The sequence below is a fragment of the Pogona vitticeps genome, chromosome 1 (assembly GCF_051106095.1).
Source record: "Pogona vitticeps strain Pit_001003342236 chromosome 1, PviZW2.1, whole genome shotgun sequence".
NCBI lineage: Eukaryota > Metazoa > Chordata > Lepidosauria > Squamata > Agamidae > Pogona > Pogona vitticeps.
The window spans coordinates 230676816-230696687 of record NC_135783.1 but is presented as its reverse complement, the minus strand read 5'-3'; the positions used below and the strand labels follow the sequence as shown (position 1 = coordinate 230696687).

The following is a 19872-nucleotide window of genomic DNA, read 5'->3' as shown; positions in this document are numbered from 1 at the left end:
AAACAACTTTGTTTATACTGGGTCAAATCCTGTTGAAGTAATGTTGTGCCAGCACAACACAGATCAGGTTCCAGAAACAAAAGAAAACTAATGTAAAACTTCCTGTCCTGCTGCCATCACAATTTTAGGTTCCAAGGCTCCCTCTTCCTCTGGGGAAGTCTTGGGATGGGAATGGACTCTAAAAGTAAAAAAATTTGCTGCTGGTGGTCCCAATCACATAGTGGTGATCCAGCAAAGAAGTTTTTACTATTAAAAGCCCTCCTCCTCTCCCCCAATATTCTGAGGCTCCCCAAGGCTTCTCTAAAGCAAAGTGGAGCTCTAGGGAGACTTAGAACCTAAAATAGGGATGGGTGGGGATAAAAAGCTTTTAATTAGTTTTAGTTACATGTTTCTGGCATTCAGTCTGGGTTACGTCAGCAGTTATGCAACAGGAATTTGCCCACTGTAATGAAAATAACTAATATGTTATATCCAATGTCATGCAAGCAAAATCTTGTTTGTACAATAGCACTCCCCGTAAATATTGGAAGGTCAGCAGTCCATTCTGCAGGCAGTCCATTCTAATAGGCACACAAGACATGTTTTGATACATAACCCTGAATTATTTACGGCTAATAGTTCCCCCATCAAAAAACTTTTTGTTAATCTGTTGTTTTCACTGACAGAAATTTATGCATAACTATGTGATTGATACCCATCCACACACACTTGTAGTGTCCCATAGCTATATGCTAGATGCTGAGGTTCTGATGTACAAAATAAGCCTTTATGGTGTCTGGCAGCATTTTCTGTACGCTGCAAGAAATGAAAATGTTGACAGAACTATACAGTGGTACCTTGACTTACGAACTTAATCCGTATTGGAACAGCATTCGTACGTCGAAAAGTTTGTAAGTCGAGGCAAGATTTCCCATAGGAATGCATTGAAAACCATTTAATCCGTTCAGGCCGTTTTTCGTTCATATGTTGAGGCACTGTTCGTAAGTAGAGGCATTCGTTCCCACAGGAACTAAAGCAAAGCCAGTTAATCTGTACTCTACCACTAGGGGGAGAATTTAGGTCAAAAAAGGCAGAAAAGGTTTTTTTTCGTTCGCAAGTTGAGGCTTCGTTCGCAAATCGAAGCAACACTTTGCAAACGTAGCCGCTCGTAACTCGAAACATTTGCAAGTGGAGAGGTTCGTAAGTCGAGGTACCACTGTACCTCTAGGCCTCTAAGGGGTGACACACTTTCTGAAAGTTTTGGAACATCCACTCATTTTGACTTGTGTTCCCAACATGTAGATGGTAATGAAATAAATGAAAAGAAGTAAATTCCAGAAGATGCCAAAATCCTGCTTGTAGAGGCAATCCAGAAAATTTGTTGGATGTGTTTCAAGTATTATTTCTTTGGAGAAAACTCATTCACAAGAAAAATAAGTAATCATTCACTGTGACAAGTTTCTGGAATGCTCCAGTAAATAGAGTTGTAGCACTTTCCCCCTCTCCATTCTCTAGTTTTGCATTGCCTTTTTTTTCTTATCGCAACCAACATCTAAACTCTTGTAGATTTTTTCTCATGAGCAAAATGAATGTATGGAAATTAACAGAAGCAAAACACTCACTTTTTATGTTTAGAAAGCTGTGTATTTGTATTTCCACCCATGCATGCAGAATTTGAGACCCCGATCCTTTGAGAATGTATCTTTTAAAAAGAAAATTTATGCAGAGTATTAACAATAAAATCTAATACAGCATACAACCATTTTAATATCACAGCAGTCCAAAATAAATGTGGAAAACAAAAAATAATAAAGTGTAGTTTTATTTCGCATATTTGGCACAAAGCTTACAAGAACCTTTTGATCCCTTCTCAAATTTCTCAAAAAGGCATACTAATACACTTAAGTTATACAGCTTATGAAAGGGGAGGGAAGGCACTAGGAAGATCAAGTGCAGGGAAAATATTGACTCCAAGTGCCTAGTGGTATTAAATTAAGGCACAACTACTCTAGGAAGTTTGCTATAAAAACCTGACTTCATAGCTGCTTACTGTTTCTGGAATGTACAAGTTTTTATTTTATCAGTTTTAGGACCCAGAAGCTATAGCTCTCTGAAATGGAATGACCTGATAGAGCTACGTATAGCTATTTTATGCTGAATAGATTGTTTCTTGAAACAACAACAAAAACCCTATACTTAACACTGGATAATAAGCTTTAAAAAGTCAAAATTATATCAGCTTAGCTGAAAATGTTTTGTTTTATAAAACTTTGTTTTATGATTGCAGCAAGAAAACAGATCTGATTTTGAGAAATAAGGATATTAAGATGTCATTCTGCTATATATGTAAACTAATAAAGTGTTCATCATCTGAAATAATTAAGTGCATGCTTTACAAATGTGTACTATATATCTCAGAGGGGCTTTGCTTCAGTTATATCTGGCTTGTTTTCACATTCTCCTGAGTGACAATATAAATGCTGCTATGTTGAAGTGACCAATGAGCATTAGAGCTTTCTTACAGCTGGAAATCAATGTCTTAAGATTAGCAAGAGACTTTCTTTTGTACACAGTGTACCACAGGACACCTACAAATTCATTCTATTCAGTTCCCTTAAAAAAACCTTGAGAAAAGTACAGTAAACAAGATCAAGGCAAAGACAAGTAAATACAGTTTACATTTAGGGATGCTAAGCATGCAAAGCAAAACTACTTCAGATTAATAGTGTTCTTTGGGAAGCCACCATTATTAGTATTAAAAAAGAGTACATTTTAATGTTTAGCATAATCATTTTAAAGAACTACCAATGCAGTACCAACTACTTTTAACCTAATGGAGGTTGTTAAGTGAATTTAAAGCTGGTGTTATGCTTTTTTACTGAGGTCAGTAACTGTACTATCTGCTTGCTAATTATGCAGCAGCATGCTGGCAAATAGCAGAATTCTATAATGGTTTCCCATCAGTTTTAAATTTTGCACAGAATAATTATATTTTACTGTACAGAACCCCCCTGTTATATATAATGCATTCAACATTCAAAAATTTGTTATGAAGTTAAAGCTAATTTTTGGAAAAAAATACTCATCAGATAACACACTGCATGTGGCATTTATGGATACAGTGAAACACTGAATATAATTCTGTACCACTATATTCAGAAAATAAGACAAGAAAACAATATGTTATGTTATAGCATTAAAATGTGAAACAATGTAAGAAGAGGTACCTGGGAATGATTTACATAGTGCAAAAAACTGTGGTTCAAGAGCCTGGTATGGTGAACAGTTTAGTTTATGTAATGACTGCAGCCAACTTGGATCTTCCCTATACCCTTACTTCAAGCGCAAACTACAATGTTCAATTTGCTACTACATGCAAAACAAGCCACAAGGTGGCCATCGAGGAGCAGAGACCAATTCTTGTGCCCTACTTTCATGACTACACTGAGTCCATGATTTAGTAATGCAGCAATTTTGTATCCATGTTCATGCATTTGTGCTTCTGTTCTGTGACATTTTGCCAAGAAGGACTGAGCTCCATGTGTCACATCTTGCTGAAACATTCTTTTGCATTTGTCCAAACTTGAATTCCCTTTATTGAAAAAAGAAATAGAAAAATGAAAATGTGTTTGAAGTGAGCCTTTAAGTAAGGTAAAATCAACTGGCAACAACCCATAATTAATCACAATGAAGAAATTTTGTATTTACCACACGACACCTTCTAAACAATTAAATGTGAACAGAATATTTCTCATGTTCAGAAAACATACATGGATGGGTAGCCTATGTTGGAATGCAGGCAGAAATATCCTGATTCTTTCTGGGGATCGACCCACTCACATGTGACATTCACACATTTGGTTCCCTGTTAAAAGAACTTGACCAACAAACGCACCTTTTTGCACATACTGATCTGCATCACAGCATAGCTAATGAGAGCCTCTTTTAAGTCATGGTTCTTTTGCTCTTTGAAACGTTCGATATCTGCCCAGGCACTTTTCACAAAGTCTCTGAAATAAATTGAAACCAAATTAGTGCAGACAATGTATGCATCATCATGTAAGCCCATGTTACCAATTATCTAAATTTACCAGATGAATAACTAGCTCCCAAAAGGTAATATGTAAACAGTAATATGGAGCCATATTTAAGAGGTTGTACTTTTTGCTTTTTGAATGTGTGTGTGTTTTTTTAAAACCAATCTAAAATCTGAAGTGGAGGCTTTAGCAACTTGTTGTTTGGAATCTTAAGTCTTTCAAAATTTTATCCCTATAGACCATGAAATGTGCAAACAAAGTTTTCTTTCCTAATCAATCTGGGAAATTAAAACAAACTATTTGTTTAAATATAAAAATATGAAGGAAGAGGCTTAAAAAATAAAGAAGTAATGCTTACCACAAGGAGGTCTCTGAAAGTCCCCTCTTGTCAGTTCCACCTTATTTGTTGCCTTCTGATAAGACTGGGATAGTTTTACTAGCCAGTCAATACGAGAACACTGTAAGTAGCTGTTTGTGAACTGTAAACACTTCCTTTTGCATTCATAACTTTATGTCAAAATGTTCACAAAAATGTGCCAAAACAGATATGAATCAATGAAATGTGATTGCTTACTGGTAAAAAGGCAGGAGTAATCTCTCTCTACAGCCACAAACATAGGAGTAAGTGATACCTTTATTAGACCACTTAAAAATCAAAGGAACAACTAGCTTCCTTAAGGTGAGTTAAAATGCAGGCTGCAAATGTCATTCAGGGAGTGGTTTTAAATTCACCCCAGTAGCATTTGGCTGGATTTATTTTTCCAAGTTTTCAAACAAAGAACCACCAAATAACATGCATTTACCCCCACACCCCAATTGCCTTATTTTGAAACAAGTTTCCTGCTTGGCCGATGGAAAAGTTAACACAGAAATGTGGCAAGCCAACATTAGAGAATTTGAATTTAAAATTTAGCCTACCTACTAGTAGAAGCCAATGGAAGGCAAAATAAGCGTTACCTAGTTAGATGCAGATCTGGCACAATCATCTGACATTAATTTTGGGGGCTGTCATCTGCACTACCCAGAAAATCTCAGTGCACAACCTCAAGAATATGACTTATTGTCAAAAGTCAGTTGTCTGGTTTTGTTAATGGTACAATAAAGATATTGCCTGCTCTCGCATTTGTATTATATAAGGACCAGACAGTTTTTTTAAAAAAATTCTAGAGTAAGCAGCTGCTAATCCAAATTTCAGCCCAATTAATATTTTCATTATTAATTAATATGAATAAAAATGAGGAGGGGAATGACAAAATCACTTATCCTTCAAGGGAGAAAATATTCCACTGGAGTTCAACAATTATTCTATCATCCCCTCCCCTCACACGAATGTTTCAGGATGCCTGCCATCCTCAGCCTATTAATTCCAGTTGTGTATTTGTCAATTTAATACATCAAAACTATCAGCTCAATTTCTTCATTTGGCTCTACTGGGGCCAATTTACCACTAATTCATATGGCAGAAGGAAAATACCAACAAACTCTTAATTTAATGTATTTCTCAGTGTCACAGATTTATTTATTTATTTGTTCATTTGTTTCATTTTTACCCCGCCCATCTAGTTTCGGGAATCTACTCTGGGCGGCTTACAGAGCATAAAGATAAAAACAGCATTAAAATAACTTTGATCATAAGAGCAAAATATTGATAAAGAAAACAGGATCCAAGATGGAAAAGAAGCTATGTAATGGGAGGGGGGAAGGCCTGCCAGAAGACTGGTTGAAGACTTCGTTGAAGAATTAAGCTATAATTCCACATTCAGTTTCCTAAGCATTTCAGCTTGCAAATTTAAGGGAAGCAAAATTTCCTTGTCTTTGCAAAAATATGTTTGGAAGGATTTAGACTATGTCTACTTAACATCTGTACAAGCAGGAGGCATGTTCAAATTTCCTAAAGACTTCTAACACAGAATCCCCATGACCTTAATAATATTTTCATCAAGTTACCGGCTCTCTAAGTTCTTTGCTTTGAGCTGCTCTTCTCCTTCATGTATTTGTTCTTCTAGTGCCTTTATTTTTGCTTCTCTCTGTTCAGGTGTTTCCTGGCCGAACAGCTTGTTAGTCATTCCCTTCAAGGAGAATGTTCTCACAGTCTGGAAATGAATACAGTATATATATATATGTATGCATGCACGTATATATTTAACTATTTTATTGTCCTCCCAGAAAACACAATGCCTAAATACATGGATGGGACAAGCTTATATGACACATTTGTAAGCTTTAAAAATGTTTTGTTTCTCTCCCAGTTGGCATACATGCTCCACCAATTTCCATGCAACTTCCCTGTGAAGTAGGTCAGTGTATATATGCATATGACTGACCCAAGGATAATAAAGTAAGTTTTATGGGTGTGTGGGTCTCGCTTATCCTAGTCTGAGACTCTTAATTACTACACTATAGTTGTATAGTTATCCAAAACATGGTTATGAGGAGCAAGTGTATGCCGCAGGTTTACAGATTCCGTCCTTGCCATCCCCATCTCTTCATATCCTGCTTACTCAATTTATGGGCCACTCGTCATAGCAAGATTTAGTCATTCTAACCAGAACCAGATATGAGAAGCAGGGAGCAACAAAGAAGAAAAAGCACAAGCCCAAATCATTTTTAATCCTCCAAAGAATGGTTCAGAGGACAATCAGAAACAGACCAATAACTAAACTTCAGAAAGACTTTGGACACAAAACTCACTAAAATATATCTGATGATAAGTACAGCGGTGCCTCGCTTAACGGGCGCCCTGTTTAACGATGAATCCGCATAGCGATGTGGATTTTGCAATCGCATTGCGATGTTCCCTATGGGGAAAAATCACTTTGCGATTTTTCCCCATACGCCCCATTTTCCCCCAGCTGACTGGCAGGGGCTTGGGAAGGACCGCGGGGGAGCCCTCCCCCACAGTCCTTCCGAAGCTCCCACCGGCCAGCTGGGGGAAAATAGCCGGCGGGGGCTTTGGGAGGACCGTGGGGGAGCCCTCCCCCGCGGTCCTCCCAAAGGCCCCATTTTCGCACAGCTGACTGGAGATTCCAAAATGGCCGCCCGCTGTGTTGCCTCGCTTTAGAGGCACCGAAAATGGCCGCCCCTATGGAGGATTTTTGCATAAGGTGAGTTTTTAAGCCCATAGGAACGCATTAAATGCATTTTGATGCATTCCTATCGGCTTTTTTATTTTGCATAGCGATGTTTCCGGATAGCGACGATTTATCCGGAACGGATTATCGTCGTTATGCAGAGCACCACTGTATCCTTTTTTCAATGGACTTGTTTACACAAGCCAAAATCCAATTGCATTTTACACCTGAGTTACGCAATCTGAATAGATCTTGGCAGCCATTTGCCACAAAAAGTTAGTATATATATCATTTGTTATGCACCAAATTGTGCAATCATGCATGCAACACTGAATGCATACAGTAACATCTTAATTTGTAGTAATTCACTACTGAGATTTATATTGAAATGTTATGCTTGCAGGTGTAACTAATACAATTTTGGCCACTATTTTTTTTTTTTTTACTTTTGACACGGAATAACAGGATACTTGCCTGTAATGTTTATTCTTCAAATAGTAATCTGTGGATTCAAACATAGTGCTCTGTACCTGTAAAGAGCCACTCTTTGGAAACTTTTAGGTAGGGAATGTTCTGATGGCAGCCCTGACCCTACCCACCCAGCTCCACCTCTCCTATCTACAGCAAACATGTTGGCAGGTTGTCTCCAAATTCAAAAATTTTGGACACAGAACCAGAGTATCAGCTAATGGCAGGTACAGAAGAGGGGCGGAAGGCCAGATCATGTGATTACACAGATGTTTACTTCAAGAAGAAATGTTTCAAAGAAATAACTTGTTTTACCTCTTTGTAGTCGGTATGCAACGGCACAAATGTGTGAAGATTAGCAACTTTACCTGCAAGGGAGTCCAGGTTTAGCAAGTTTACCTGCAAGGGAATCCTTCACTCATTGGAGCAGAGCCCAGAGGACTGCTGTTCCAAAAGAGGCATCCCTCCAAGATTTGGCGTCAAGCCACCAGTGATGGATGAAGGTGAACAGTTGAAACCAAGTCACTGCATGACAGTCAGATAAGGAAACTCTTTGCAGCTAGCCAGTGGATATGGACATGGCCCTGATGGAATAACTGGCAATGGAATATTTCCATTTGATATGCCAGTGTGATTGTTTTCACAAACTGCCTCTCAAAGTGTTGTGAGAAAACTGAATTTCCCTTCTTAGGGCCAGAGGGAGTGAGAAGGAGCCACTATTTACAAAATACAACTATTCATTCTACATATTTTTCTGAAACTCTTTCAGCATTTAGTGCATGCAAAAATACTTAATTGTGTTGTAGATGAGACAAAAAGTGTCTTCTGAAAGACCAAGACTACATTTACTAAGAATGAAAGCTCACATTGAAGGAAACCTTGTTTAGGTACAAAACTAAACATGGCTGGTTCATTAGCAATACACAGAATTCTCCCACATGGCATGCTGTAGCAAAGGCTCCTTTGGCCAAGAAGGAGGTCCAAAGAGGCAGTGAGCTTGAAAGATGGCTTCATGAGTTACACGAGGACTATGGAGAGACTACAAGGTGGACTACAAGATAATTGCTGTACGGCACCATGTAGGAACTTTCTGATCTCTGAAAGAACTTCAGCAAGAAGTGTAGCATAGATCAAAATTAAAAGGGAAGAAACCGATATTGGTAATGGTCAATGCAGAGGTATTTGTAATGCTTCTGTGAATGGCAATGTGACAATAAACATATTTAGAATTCATCATGGTGAACGATTTGTCTTCCAACAGATCATCATCATATTGAAAAGCTAGGTTAATAGTAGGTTAAAGACCCCCATTCCATTTTGGTACTGTAAAGTATCGAAAATAGTAGCCGACAAGATGCAGATGTGGGCACTGGTTCACTGCTTCCTTTCCACGTGGGTGAGAGTCTTTTGGAGTAGAGCTGTTGAAGGTACAGGGGAGCAAAACACTCCTTCTGGAGGAAGATTGTAGAATTCTATCCAGTAGCTCCACTGAACAATAGGAAGATCCATCAATTCAAATGATGGTCTGCCAAGCATCTAGATGGGGGACACAAGCCTGGATGCAAAGATGAATTGATCTGTATCCAGCATTCAGTTGCAAATCTTTGGCCTACTGAGATTTTAGCTGCAGAGTTTAGCCCACTGGTCTCTCTGGCAGGAAGAGTTTTCTTCCAAGAATATTGCCCAGGAGGGTCTTTCTTCCAAGGAGTCTTTCTCTGCAGCCTGGCACTTCACCTGGTGGCACCCCTTCAAGCTCCTATCTTTACTCTGAACAATTCTCATGGACTGGCTGGGGTCCACACTTCTTCTTGGAATCAGACTCTGCACCCCACTCATCTGCTTCCTGATTCCCCAATGGTATGAGTTCTGTAAGGCCTGCCAGGTCCCTCCCAATATCTAGTTCCAGCACTGACACCACCTACCTACAGGACTTCTTTGACAGATGTGAGAGGTAAACACTGCTGGTTTATTTGAAAAAGACAACCACAACTTCCTCCTTATCATGGGGCAGGTCCTTCATTAGACAAACCAGTTTTTCACAAAGGAACAGTTGGTATCATCCAAAGTAGGACTGTTGGTTAGCTATTTTGAGTCTTAGCACAACACCCAAGTAGGTTTTCTGGTCCAGGAGATAGAAGCATCAGGCTTCCTTATCAGGTGGAATGGATAAGACAACAAGATACTTTACACTTCATATGGTTCATCTCACCCTCTTCTGTGTTCCTCAACATTCATCGGTTCCATAAAAGACTTTGAAAAGTGCTGATACATTTCTAACCAAAATGCTCCTTTCTTTTTGTTCTAATCAGGTGTTTAATTTCTGTCCGTGTGTACACTGACAAAAAGTACCATTCATAAAATGGTTGTGCTCAGTGGATAAGTATGTACTGTAGTGCATGGCATAGCTATCCTAACTCACTTTTTTGTAGTTCTATTTAATTATTGCCTGAGGATTTCAGTTCTTCTGCTTACCCAAGTTCATTGGGTATCTTCCTAGCTCCAGAATAAGTAAGGCTGAAGAATAATCTTTTAAAATGTTTGTAAAGGAAAGGTTCTTCTCCTTCTTTTCTACTAGTGTCTCTCCAAGTTCAAAAAATTCACTTTATCCAGAAGCATGGAACATATTCTTTTGTTCAAGACATTTATGTCTACCACATGGACAAACATAAATCAAACACAGAATAAATAGGTAAGATGCAAAATTTGCAAAAGATTCTCCATAAGCCTCCTGTCTGCAAGCTATACATTAATGTCATTTAAGTTGAGAACTTGGCTCTAATTCTAGATCTTGGAGAAGAAAGTGAGGAAAAATAACATCAGACTTACTCCTGTTGCCAGTTCCTCACACTGCTGCTTCTTTGATGTCAAATCTTGAGCAGCCATTTCCAACTCATACTGCAAAAGTTCATGTTTCCTGCAAACTGCCCTGAAAACAATAAAAGCTTATTTCATTTGTAAAAGCCTGATCTTAACTTCATATTAAACAATCTCATTATGATTTTTCAAAAATATAGATGCACTTTTACAGAGATTTCATTGCCATCAAATGTACCTAGAGTGACTATATTAACCTCACTATCATTAACGTCATTTTGATACAATTAATGTGACACATTGAAAGTTCTTATCTCCATACTGCACTAAGCCATTCTACAGTATATCTCTCTCCAAATTCACTAAAATTTGCAGCAAAAATAAAATATGGGCTTTCGTTCCAGCAATATAAAGTGCAGGTGAAGAATTTTCAATATGGAAAGTCCCCAGGCTAGATAGAAAAAACAAGGAAATACTTATACCACGTAAGGCTGATGATGTCATCAGCTACAACAATTTTCCAGAAATAAAAAATGTCAAATTCTCCTTTCCTCAAGATCCCAAGGTTCCCATGTAACCCCCCCCCCTTTTTTTTTGTAAGGAAAGTGGTTGGGTGCTGTGGGATAGAGAGGCTAGTTTTTAAAAAATCTCCACTACTAAAATCATTCCTGGGGTATGTGGATGGAATCTGAATTTTTTATTTACCAAAAATCACTGCAGCTAATGAAACCATCAGCCTTACATGAGTAACGCCTTGCAACAGGATTTCAGCCCACATATAACTGGTCCCTTTCTCCTAACTGAAGGATGTGAAGAGGCAATGAAACTCTTAGGCCAGCACTCTTATCTCTTGCATAGCTCAACTCACTGTCTATGGAATACTGTTGCAGTTGTTACTGCTATGAACTGTCAACTTGTCTCCAACCTATGGCAACTACAATGGTGCCTCGACTTACAAACGTCCCGAGTTACGACCAGCTCCAGCCACAAAATTTTGCTTCGACTTGCAGCCAGAGCTTCCAGTTACGAACACAAAAAGGCAGGGAAAAAGGCGGGAAATTCAAATTGCTAACTGTAGGTGGCAAAGAGGCTGCTTCTTTGTAGTTCTTTCGCCCCAGCAGTTAGAGTGTGTGCGTTTGGAGGAGGCTTTGGACTGCCTGGTAAGGTAAGGTGCTGCTTTCTGCTTTTTAAAAACTGCTCTGGGTGGGGTTTGCAGCATGGTTTTGGGCTGGAGGGGGTTATGCTTCTGTGCTGTGATGGGTCTTGTGGGGTTTGTTGGTTTTTCACCTATTTCCAGTGGGTCTAGGGGGGCTGGTTGCTTTTTAGAGTCTTTTTCCACATTTCTGATGGCTCTTGGGGGTTTGTTTTTTTGTCTCCCCATTTCCGATGGGTCTTGTGGGGTTTGGTTGCTTTTTTGGGGGGGTTTCCCCATTTCCAGTGGGTTTTGCATGCTTCCCTTGCTTTTTGCTTTGTTTTCTTTGCATTTCCGATGTGCTCCCTTTGCTTTTTCCTTTTTCTTTGCATTTCTGATCGGTCTTGTACGCTTGGTTGCTTTTCTCTTTTTTTTACCTTTGGCCGGGAGAGATTAATCCTGTTTCTGATGGGTCTTGCAGTGATTTTTTCTTTTGGTTATTTTTTTCTTCAGGCCGGAACAGATTAATTGCATTTCAATGCATTCCTATGGGAAATGGTGCTTCGACATACGACCATTTCGAGTTACGTCCATCTTCTGGAATGGATTATGGTCATAAATCGAGGCACCACTGTATGAATTAATAACCTCTAAAATATCTGATCATTTACAACACTACTCAGCTCTTGCAAACTCAAGACTGTGGCTTCTTTTATAGAGTGAACCCATCTTATATTTGATCTTTTAGGGAAATGTGGCTAGCCATTATGAAAAGGAACTTTGCATGGCAGGGTTTAGGTGGGAAAACATTCCAGTTTCAGCTTTCTGAGTGACGTTTAGATACCATTTCCATATGGAAAGACACATCTTGCTTCTAGGATGATATTTATAAATTAGTTGTTTGCAGATTTCTAGTCAGCATGTCATGCTGAAGTTCAGCTTCCTGCACAGCTGCAAGGATTTGGGCATGCACATGAGATCTCCACTTTTAAAGAAAGTCATATAAACATACAGGTTTTTACACAAATTGGAATGATACATGCACTAGATTTGAGATCTACAGATAAAGATCTCTAAAAATTGTGACAATGCCAAGAATTCCAGAGTTTCAAACATCTTTAAGTATTCTGACATATGAAAACATGAGTCAAAGACTGTCCAACACAGAGAAGAGCATAATTTGACCTTGACACTGTTGATCCTACTATAAAATCTGAGGATAGGTATTTATTTATTTAATTTTTTAAAACGCTGCCTTTCTCCTTGAAAGGACCCAAAGTAAACAATTTATCTTTCATAACACCATAATTAAGGGAGTCACCAGTGTTATTCTGTTACACAGAAGTCAGAAGGCAGGGCTACCATATAATAATTTGTCCAAACACTCCAAGGAAAAGCAAGCTCTTCGCTGACTATTTCCTTTCATAAATTGTTTACAACTGAGATGTACTGCAGTGTTTAAGCATAATCAGTATATGAACAGGCTACTTACCTGTAACTGTGTTTACCTGTGAATTTACACATATACATGTTTCTACACCTGTGCAAAACTCATCTGAACATTCTAGAGCTCAAAGCAAAGAGATAATTAGGGCAGACCCCCTCCACTGCATGTTTCTGCACCTAGCAGTTATCCCTTGGTTCCCCATGTCCGCCACTGCCATGAGTGAACAGCAGTGTGGCAAGCTGAGAGGAGGATGGGTAAGTTATGTGAATTCACAGATAACCACTTGAAAGACCACATTTACAAGTATGTAACCTGTTCTTCTCCTTCATGGTCTCTGTGAATCCCACACTTTTCAAATACTTGAAAAATAGTCATATGGAAGAGGGGAAGGATCTATTCTCAATCATCCCAGAGTGCAGGACACATAATAATGAGCTTAAGGAAGCCAGATGTCTGCTGAATATCAGGAAAGACTTCTTAACTGTTAAGAGAAGTACAATAGAAACAATTATCTTGGGAGGTGGTGAGTGCTCCAACATTGGAGGCATTCAAGTGAAAACTGGTAAACCATCTGTCTTTGATTTGGATTCCTGCATTAAGCAGGGGGTTGGACTCAACAGCCTTATGGGCCCCTTCCAACTCTATCATTCTAAGATTCTATGTGGGTGACTGACAAGCTCACTTACCAGTTGATGGGATGTCATACTAATGAAGATGAAATGACTACTTTTCCAAATGCAACATCGAGTTTGGCTCTTGTGTCCAACCAATGATGTCTGATGAACATTGAAGGCTGAGCCTATGTTGCTGCTTTGCAAATATCTCTTACCTGTATAATTCTCAGAAAGGTTGCAGAAGCTATAATAGCCCTGGTAGAATGCCTTTTCAAAGAGTCAGGGACTGGTCTCTTTGCTAGCTGGTAAGATAACTGTGTTTACAAGCCATTTCGATAATTGCTGGAGAGTGATTTGCTCACCCATCTTTGGACTTTGATAGATAGCAAATAATCTGTTGGATTTTCGGAAGTGTTTGGTTCTAGAGGTACAGAAGGTTAAAGCTCTATAGATGCCCAATATATGAAGGACTTTCCCTAATTTCATCATAGGTGATGGAAAGAAAGCTGGGAGAATCAAAGGCTGATAGAAGTGAAAGTCTGACACCACCTTACATAGAAAGGGCATGTCAGGAAAAACAGTAACTTTATCCTTATAAAACTATAGGAAAAGTAGGTTGTGCTAAAAGGTGCACAACATACTTGTACTACGTGCCAAAGTGATGTCTATCAGGAAGGCGGTTTTATAGGTAAAAAGTCTGGTCTGTCGTAGCCAGCAACTCAAGAGTGATTTTATAAGTTGTTTAAGCATTACCAAAAGTGACAACTGTGGCAGTAGAGTTCACACATCTGGAAAGACATTCTGCAAACTCTGCAGGAACCTTTTGAGAGTTGAATTTCTGAACTACTGTGACTCTTTGGAGCCCGGAAGCTGTTTTGCCACTACGGTGGACAAACACACCTAGATGGAGCAATGGGATAGACCATTCTCTTTCAGGTGGAGGAGAAAACGCAGCACTATATGCAAAAAAGGTTGGAGGTCAAACTTCCAGATCAAATGAGCAAAGGAAGAGAACCTCTGCCATTTATATCTTTAGCTATGCCTGGTGGACAACTTCTTGGACTTGTGCATGATTTTGGTAAATTCCCATTGCCACTACATGCAGAGACAGGTGCAGTGGAGGCGGGCGGCCCTAACAGTCTTTTTGCTTTGAACCCTAGAATGTCCCGAGTTTTGCACAGGTGAAGAAACACCCACTTGTGTGATTCCCAGAGACCACAAAGAAGAACAATAAATGTGCCACTGTGCTTACCGAAGGGCTTCTGCATAGAAGAGATATTCTTTGAGCTGGTCTGCGTAATGTTCCTCCTCCTCTAGTATGTCATCAATAGAAGCTGCATACCTAATAGTAAAGGATGACAAATAATAAACTAAGTTCCCCAAACCTGACCAGTGTCGAACGATCAGGACATTCCAGTCAAGGGCTAAATTTAGTTTAAACTGTGATGACAAACAAACAGAAAAATATATGCAAACTATCCCTCCTGAAAGCTTTCAAATCATTGCTGCAATAAAATGGTATCTCATGTATTAGATTAATGTTTCCTATTTTAAATAGGCAGTTTATTGCAAGGGAGGGCCAAGAAGAATGATTACAGTCATTTATGGTTACTCTTCTAAAAATGTCAAACAAGCAACTACAAAAAGAAGAGGAAACAACTTTTTAAATTCAGTATCTACAAAGTTATTTGTCTAAAGAGCCGAGAAGACACAGAAGTGTTGTGGTTGGTTGCTTATTGATCACATATGAATTAAAGACCTTTAGTACAGTGAAAGTATCTAGCAATTATAAAAATCTTCCCAGGTGTCTTCCAAGAAGCAAAATACTGAAAACACTGAAGATTTTCTTTTGAAAATAGAGATGGGATATTTGTATTTGTCTCCTGGGGGAGACGAACATAAAAATTGGCACCATAGGTAGCCAGGCCTTTTCGACCCTCCCCCTGGAATTGGCTGGTCCACTTACCACTTGTGGAGCATGGGGCTGTCATCATCTACACTGCACCAATCACGGAAGTAGCCCGGCTGACACTTCCTCACCTCCCTGGGCTGCTGACCAGTTCAGTGAGGGGTGGAATGATGAGTCTCCCCACTCAGCTACTGAGAGGTCAGCAGTGCAAGGAGGTGGGGAAGACCCATCCAGGCTACTTCCATGCTTGACACACTGCAGACTACGACGGCCGCACACACAAGTGGTAAGTGGACCAGCTGGTTTCGGGCTTGAAAGGGCCCAGCCACCTATGGTGGCGATATTCATATTTGTCTCCCAAGGGAGACGAATACAAATATCCCATCTCTATTTAAAAACTACAGTCCTTGGAATGGAGGATCAGATAGTTGGTAAAACAATACAGATATGAACTTGGATAGGTAAGCTGTGACTTCTTGACAACTACAGTTTTCTTTCCTGCAACAGAGGCTGGTTCATTAGAGCAAATAGACACTGTCCACAAACGGCAGCCCCTGACAACACAACCATGTCAACCTCCTCACTTATAATAACCAATACAGTGGTGCCTCGCTTGATGAGGATAATTTGTTCTGTTCAAATAGCTGTTAAGCGAAATCCTCGTCAAGCGAAGCGAAAAAGCCCATTGAAATGCATTGAAAACCAGTTGAATGCATTCCAATGGGCAAAATACCTCAGCATCCAGCGAAGATCCTCCATAGAGTGGCCATTTTTGGTGCCTGTAAAGCGAGGAACCCGCCCTAAAACACAGGGAGGAGCCATTTTAAACAGCGGGCGGCCATTTTGAAGACCTGACGATCAGCTGTAAAGATCGTCATTAAGCGAAAAATCAGTTCCCGAAGCAGGGAACCGATCGTCGTTAAGCAATTTTTGCCTATTAAAACATCGTTTTCCAATCACAAAAACAATCGCAAAAACTTCATCGCCAAGCGATTTCCTCATCTAATGAGGTAATCGTCAAGCGAAGCACCACTGTATATGATATTGGGAGTTACCTTTTTCTAAAATTAGCCAATCTATCACTGTTATTTTTAGAAAGTAAAATGGCTACTCTCTCCCTAAGAAAACTCAAAGACGTCCCTCCACCCTTAAAGCAACAAGAAGGTGTTTTTGGATAAAGCTCTCTGCCCATAAAGAAGCAAAAGAAGCGGAGCAATGGGAAACAATGTAGACTTGACAGGCTCAGCCAACAGAATGTCTAAGAAATTAGATGACTCATAGAACATGCTCCACTCCAATTCAGGCACTGAGCTGATGGGACCTTTAAAAGCAAAAGTTAAAAATTTGCATCATGCCTATGAATAGTGCAAATTCACTGCTATCAAACAAATGAAGAACATCAGGTCTGAAGTAGATTTGGTTTTATTCTATCAGTTTCTGCCTTAGTATCTTAAAGGAAATACTGGGATGGTGTCAACTAATTCCACGGTTTCAAAATAATAATAATAATAAAAAATTCCAAGGGCCTCTTTGTGTTACTTAATGCAATGGATTATAAAACAACTGTAAAGTAAAAGCCAATGGAATGTTGCAGGCCTTTCAGTGCTATTCTTTAATACACCATTTTCTCAAAACTAAGTTTTCTTATCCCCTCCCCTTGTTAATGAATCCATCTGGCTTGCATCAACTCTGATAGTCAGTACTTACACATCCATGTGATGACCAGCACTTTGCAGCCCATCCCCCATCTCTTTCTCTATTGCGCTCCATTCACTACAAAAACAAATTAAATAAGAAACAATATGATATAATGAAGGACAAGGACAGTAATATGATGTATTCGTGCAAATAGTTCTTTCCGAAGTTATGTCTAGCTGTGGAAATGTTTTAATTATACTTGACTAAACTACTGCATTTCTTGCAAGTGGTAGGTCTGAATTCAATACCTGGGAACTGAATTTAACCCATGTTGTCACATTTATTTGTTTGTTTAAACTTATACCTTGCCCATTAAAAAGACAAGCCACTACCTCTGGGTGACTTCCAAGAAATAAAAATAATATACAGCAATTTAAAAATGAAACTAAAAAAAACCTTGGTGAACCATGGGCCAGCATAAACTCTCTACAAAATTAATGTTACAAAGGGGTGAGGTTTGTAAAGGCCTGGTGAAATCCAGGTTTTCACTTGCTTTCAGAAGCTCAGGAGGGTGGGGGCCAATCGCACCTCCACAGGGAGGAAGTTCAAGAGGAGAAGCAGCCACTACCAAGAAGGCCCAGTTTCTAGTTGATCGCTTCCGGGGCTCTCTCAGAGTGGCCACCCACAGCATCAAGCATGGGGAGATGCAGGTGGGATGGGAGAATGACCTGAAGGAGAGGTGCTCTGATGGGTAGCAAGGTCCTAAGCCCGTGATGGCGAACCTATGATCTAACCACGACAGGGTGCATGAAGAAAACCTAGTCACCTTCAGATCATGCTCTCCCTGACCAGCAAAAAAACCCAAGTGGAGTGTATGACCCCTCACATGTGTGGGACCACTCATCTGTTGGGACAGCCCCATGGATGTCATGGAATCCATGAAGTCGGAGGCCAAACCAGCAACTAGAGCCTCTGCATGTATGTTGAAGCCACCCAGAAGTATAAGCCTCGGGGACCACAACAGCGCCAGGGAGACAAAGTCTGTCAGCCTTGGCAGGGACAACACTAGGTCATGGGTAGATTGGTATACCAATGCTATCCCTAAACTGTCCCCATGGTCCACAAACTAATGGAGGCTCAAGGCCAGGGCATGCCAGGCCAGACGTTCTGCTAACCTTGATGGATTTTTTAAATACAATGGCAACACCACCTCCCTGGCCCTCCAATCTGCCCTGATGTTGGATGGAAGAAGATCTGGGAGAGAACTTCCCCTCCCTCTGCATTCACCCAGGTCTCTGTTATGCATGCCAGGTCAGTCCTTTCATCCACAATCAAATCAGCAATCAGTTCGAACTAATTTTGGATAGACCTGGCATTCAACAACGAAAGAGATAAAGTGGAAGGCAATGGACTGAATGGACACCTGTCATCTGGATACCTGTCCAGTGAAAGGGAATGTTAGAACCCAGAAACAAAACCAAATACTGACCCCAGTTTCTCCTGAAACAGCCAACGATTCTTCCAGCACCATATCTACCCCTCCCTGTCACCAGCCTGAAGGTTTGTATGAATCACTTTTTAAACACTTCAACACTTTAAGGACCACACACACACCAACCAGAAGCCTTAAATGAGTTTTTAGGAGATTTAAAATTGGAAAGCAACATCACATTTTTAATTGAAAAATTAGTGACTTCCCAGAGTATAGGGGAAATACTAAAACTTTCAATATCTACACCAACAAAATTTTCAAGTATAGTCAGTTCTTGACATCATGACTGAAATCCTGTTGTGCAGCTATGTGGGCATAATTTAATGTTACACTAACAGTAGTTATAGTATCAAGGTGTGCTATCTGTGATACTTTTGCCAGCCCACTATGCAGTATGTGATGATAAGAATCATGTGACCAACTGCACAGTCAAATTATACAATCTGCACTACCTAGTTATGCCTGCATAATTTTACAGGACAACAAACTGGATTCCAGCCATTGTTTGCTAAAAATACATTAAACAAAATGAAGTATTATGGAATTCAAGATCTCTGAAATTTCAGATATTCTTCTTCCTAAATAAAAACAAAACAGTGAGTGTGCCAGTTCTGAATTTTCTATTTAGCAAATTTGGAGTTTAGATACATAATTCTATTTTTATTTGGTAAGAAAGAATCAATTATTGATTTCTGAGAGAAAAACATTACAAAATAAACACATTTGCATCCACATGCATGAACTGCACTATGTTCATTTCCAGATGACCACTATGAAATCATGAACTAAACACATGATAAATCTCTGGTATATTTTTGCCCAGGCCAGGAAGTATGGATTTCTCAGGCCAACTCCCTCTTTTCCCAGTTAATTTATTTTATTTTATTTTATTTATTTAACTTATATGCCACCCACTCTACCCAAAGGTCTCACAAAGTTACTGTGGAAATTAACTGACATAGGGAATGATTATGAATTTTGTGCTAAGCTTCTTCAGGAAAGGATGGGGTAAAATGCAATAAATCAATAATGAGTGAAAACAGACTATTTAGGAAAGGTTTTTTTGCAGTAGCTCTAAACTTATTTGCAATTGCTGAACCAAAATCCATATTCCTAAACCATCTCCTGAGCTGATGCCCCAGCAGTGGTAGGATTCTTTCTGTTTTGGTCCCATACTAGCATGTTTGCACCATAAGCAAATTTCCCAAGAATCTGCCCTCTTGAGAGATGGCACAGGGCAAGGATGTGGCAGAAGAGACTTCCCTGTTGCA

At 39.5% G+C, this 19872-nt stretch overlaps 1 protein-coding gene across 1 annotated transcript in view; it reads right to left on the bottom strand.

The window, feature by feature from the left end:
* Nucleotides 1-1601: 1601 nt before the first annotated feature.
* Nucleotides 1602-19872, bottom strand: part of SNX4 (sorting nexin 4) — a 51965-nt gene continuing 33694 nt past the window's right edge. Inside the window, exons 9-14 of the mRNA XM_072984892.2 lie at nucleotides 17179-17244; nucleotides 14815-14904; nucleotides 10382-10481; nucleotides 5964-6109; nucleotides 3875-3989; nucleotides 1602-3571 (exon numbers count right to left, since the gene is read on the bottom strand). Coding sequence (XP_072840993.2) covers nucleotides 3524-3571; nucleotides 3875-3989; nucleotides 5964-6109; nucleotides 10382-10481; nucleotides 14815-14904; nucleotides 17179-17244 — 565 coding nt within the window. The 3' untranslated portion in view covers nucleotides 1602-3523. The remainder of the gene's footprint in view (nucleotides 3572-3874; nucleotides 3990-5963; nucleotides 6110-10381; nucleotides 10482-14814; nucleotides 14905-17178; nucleotides 17245-19872) is intronic.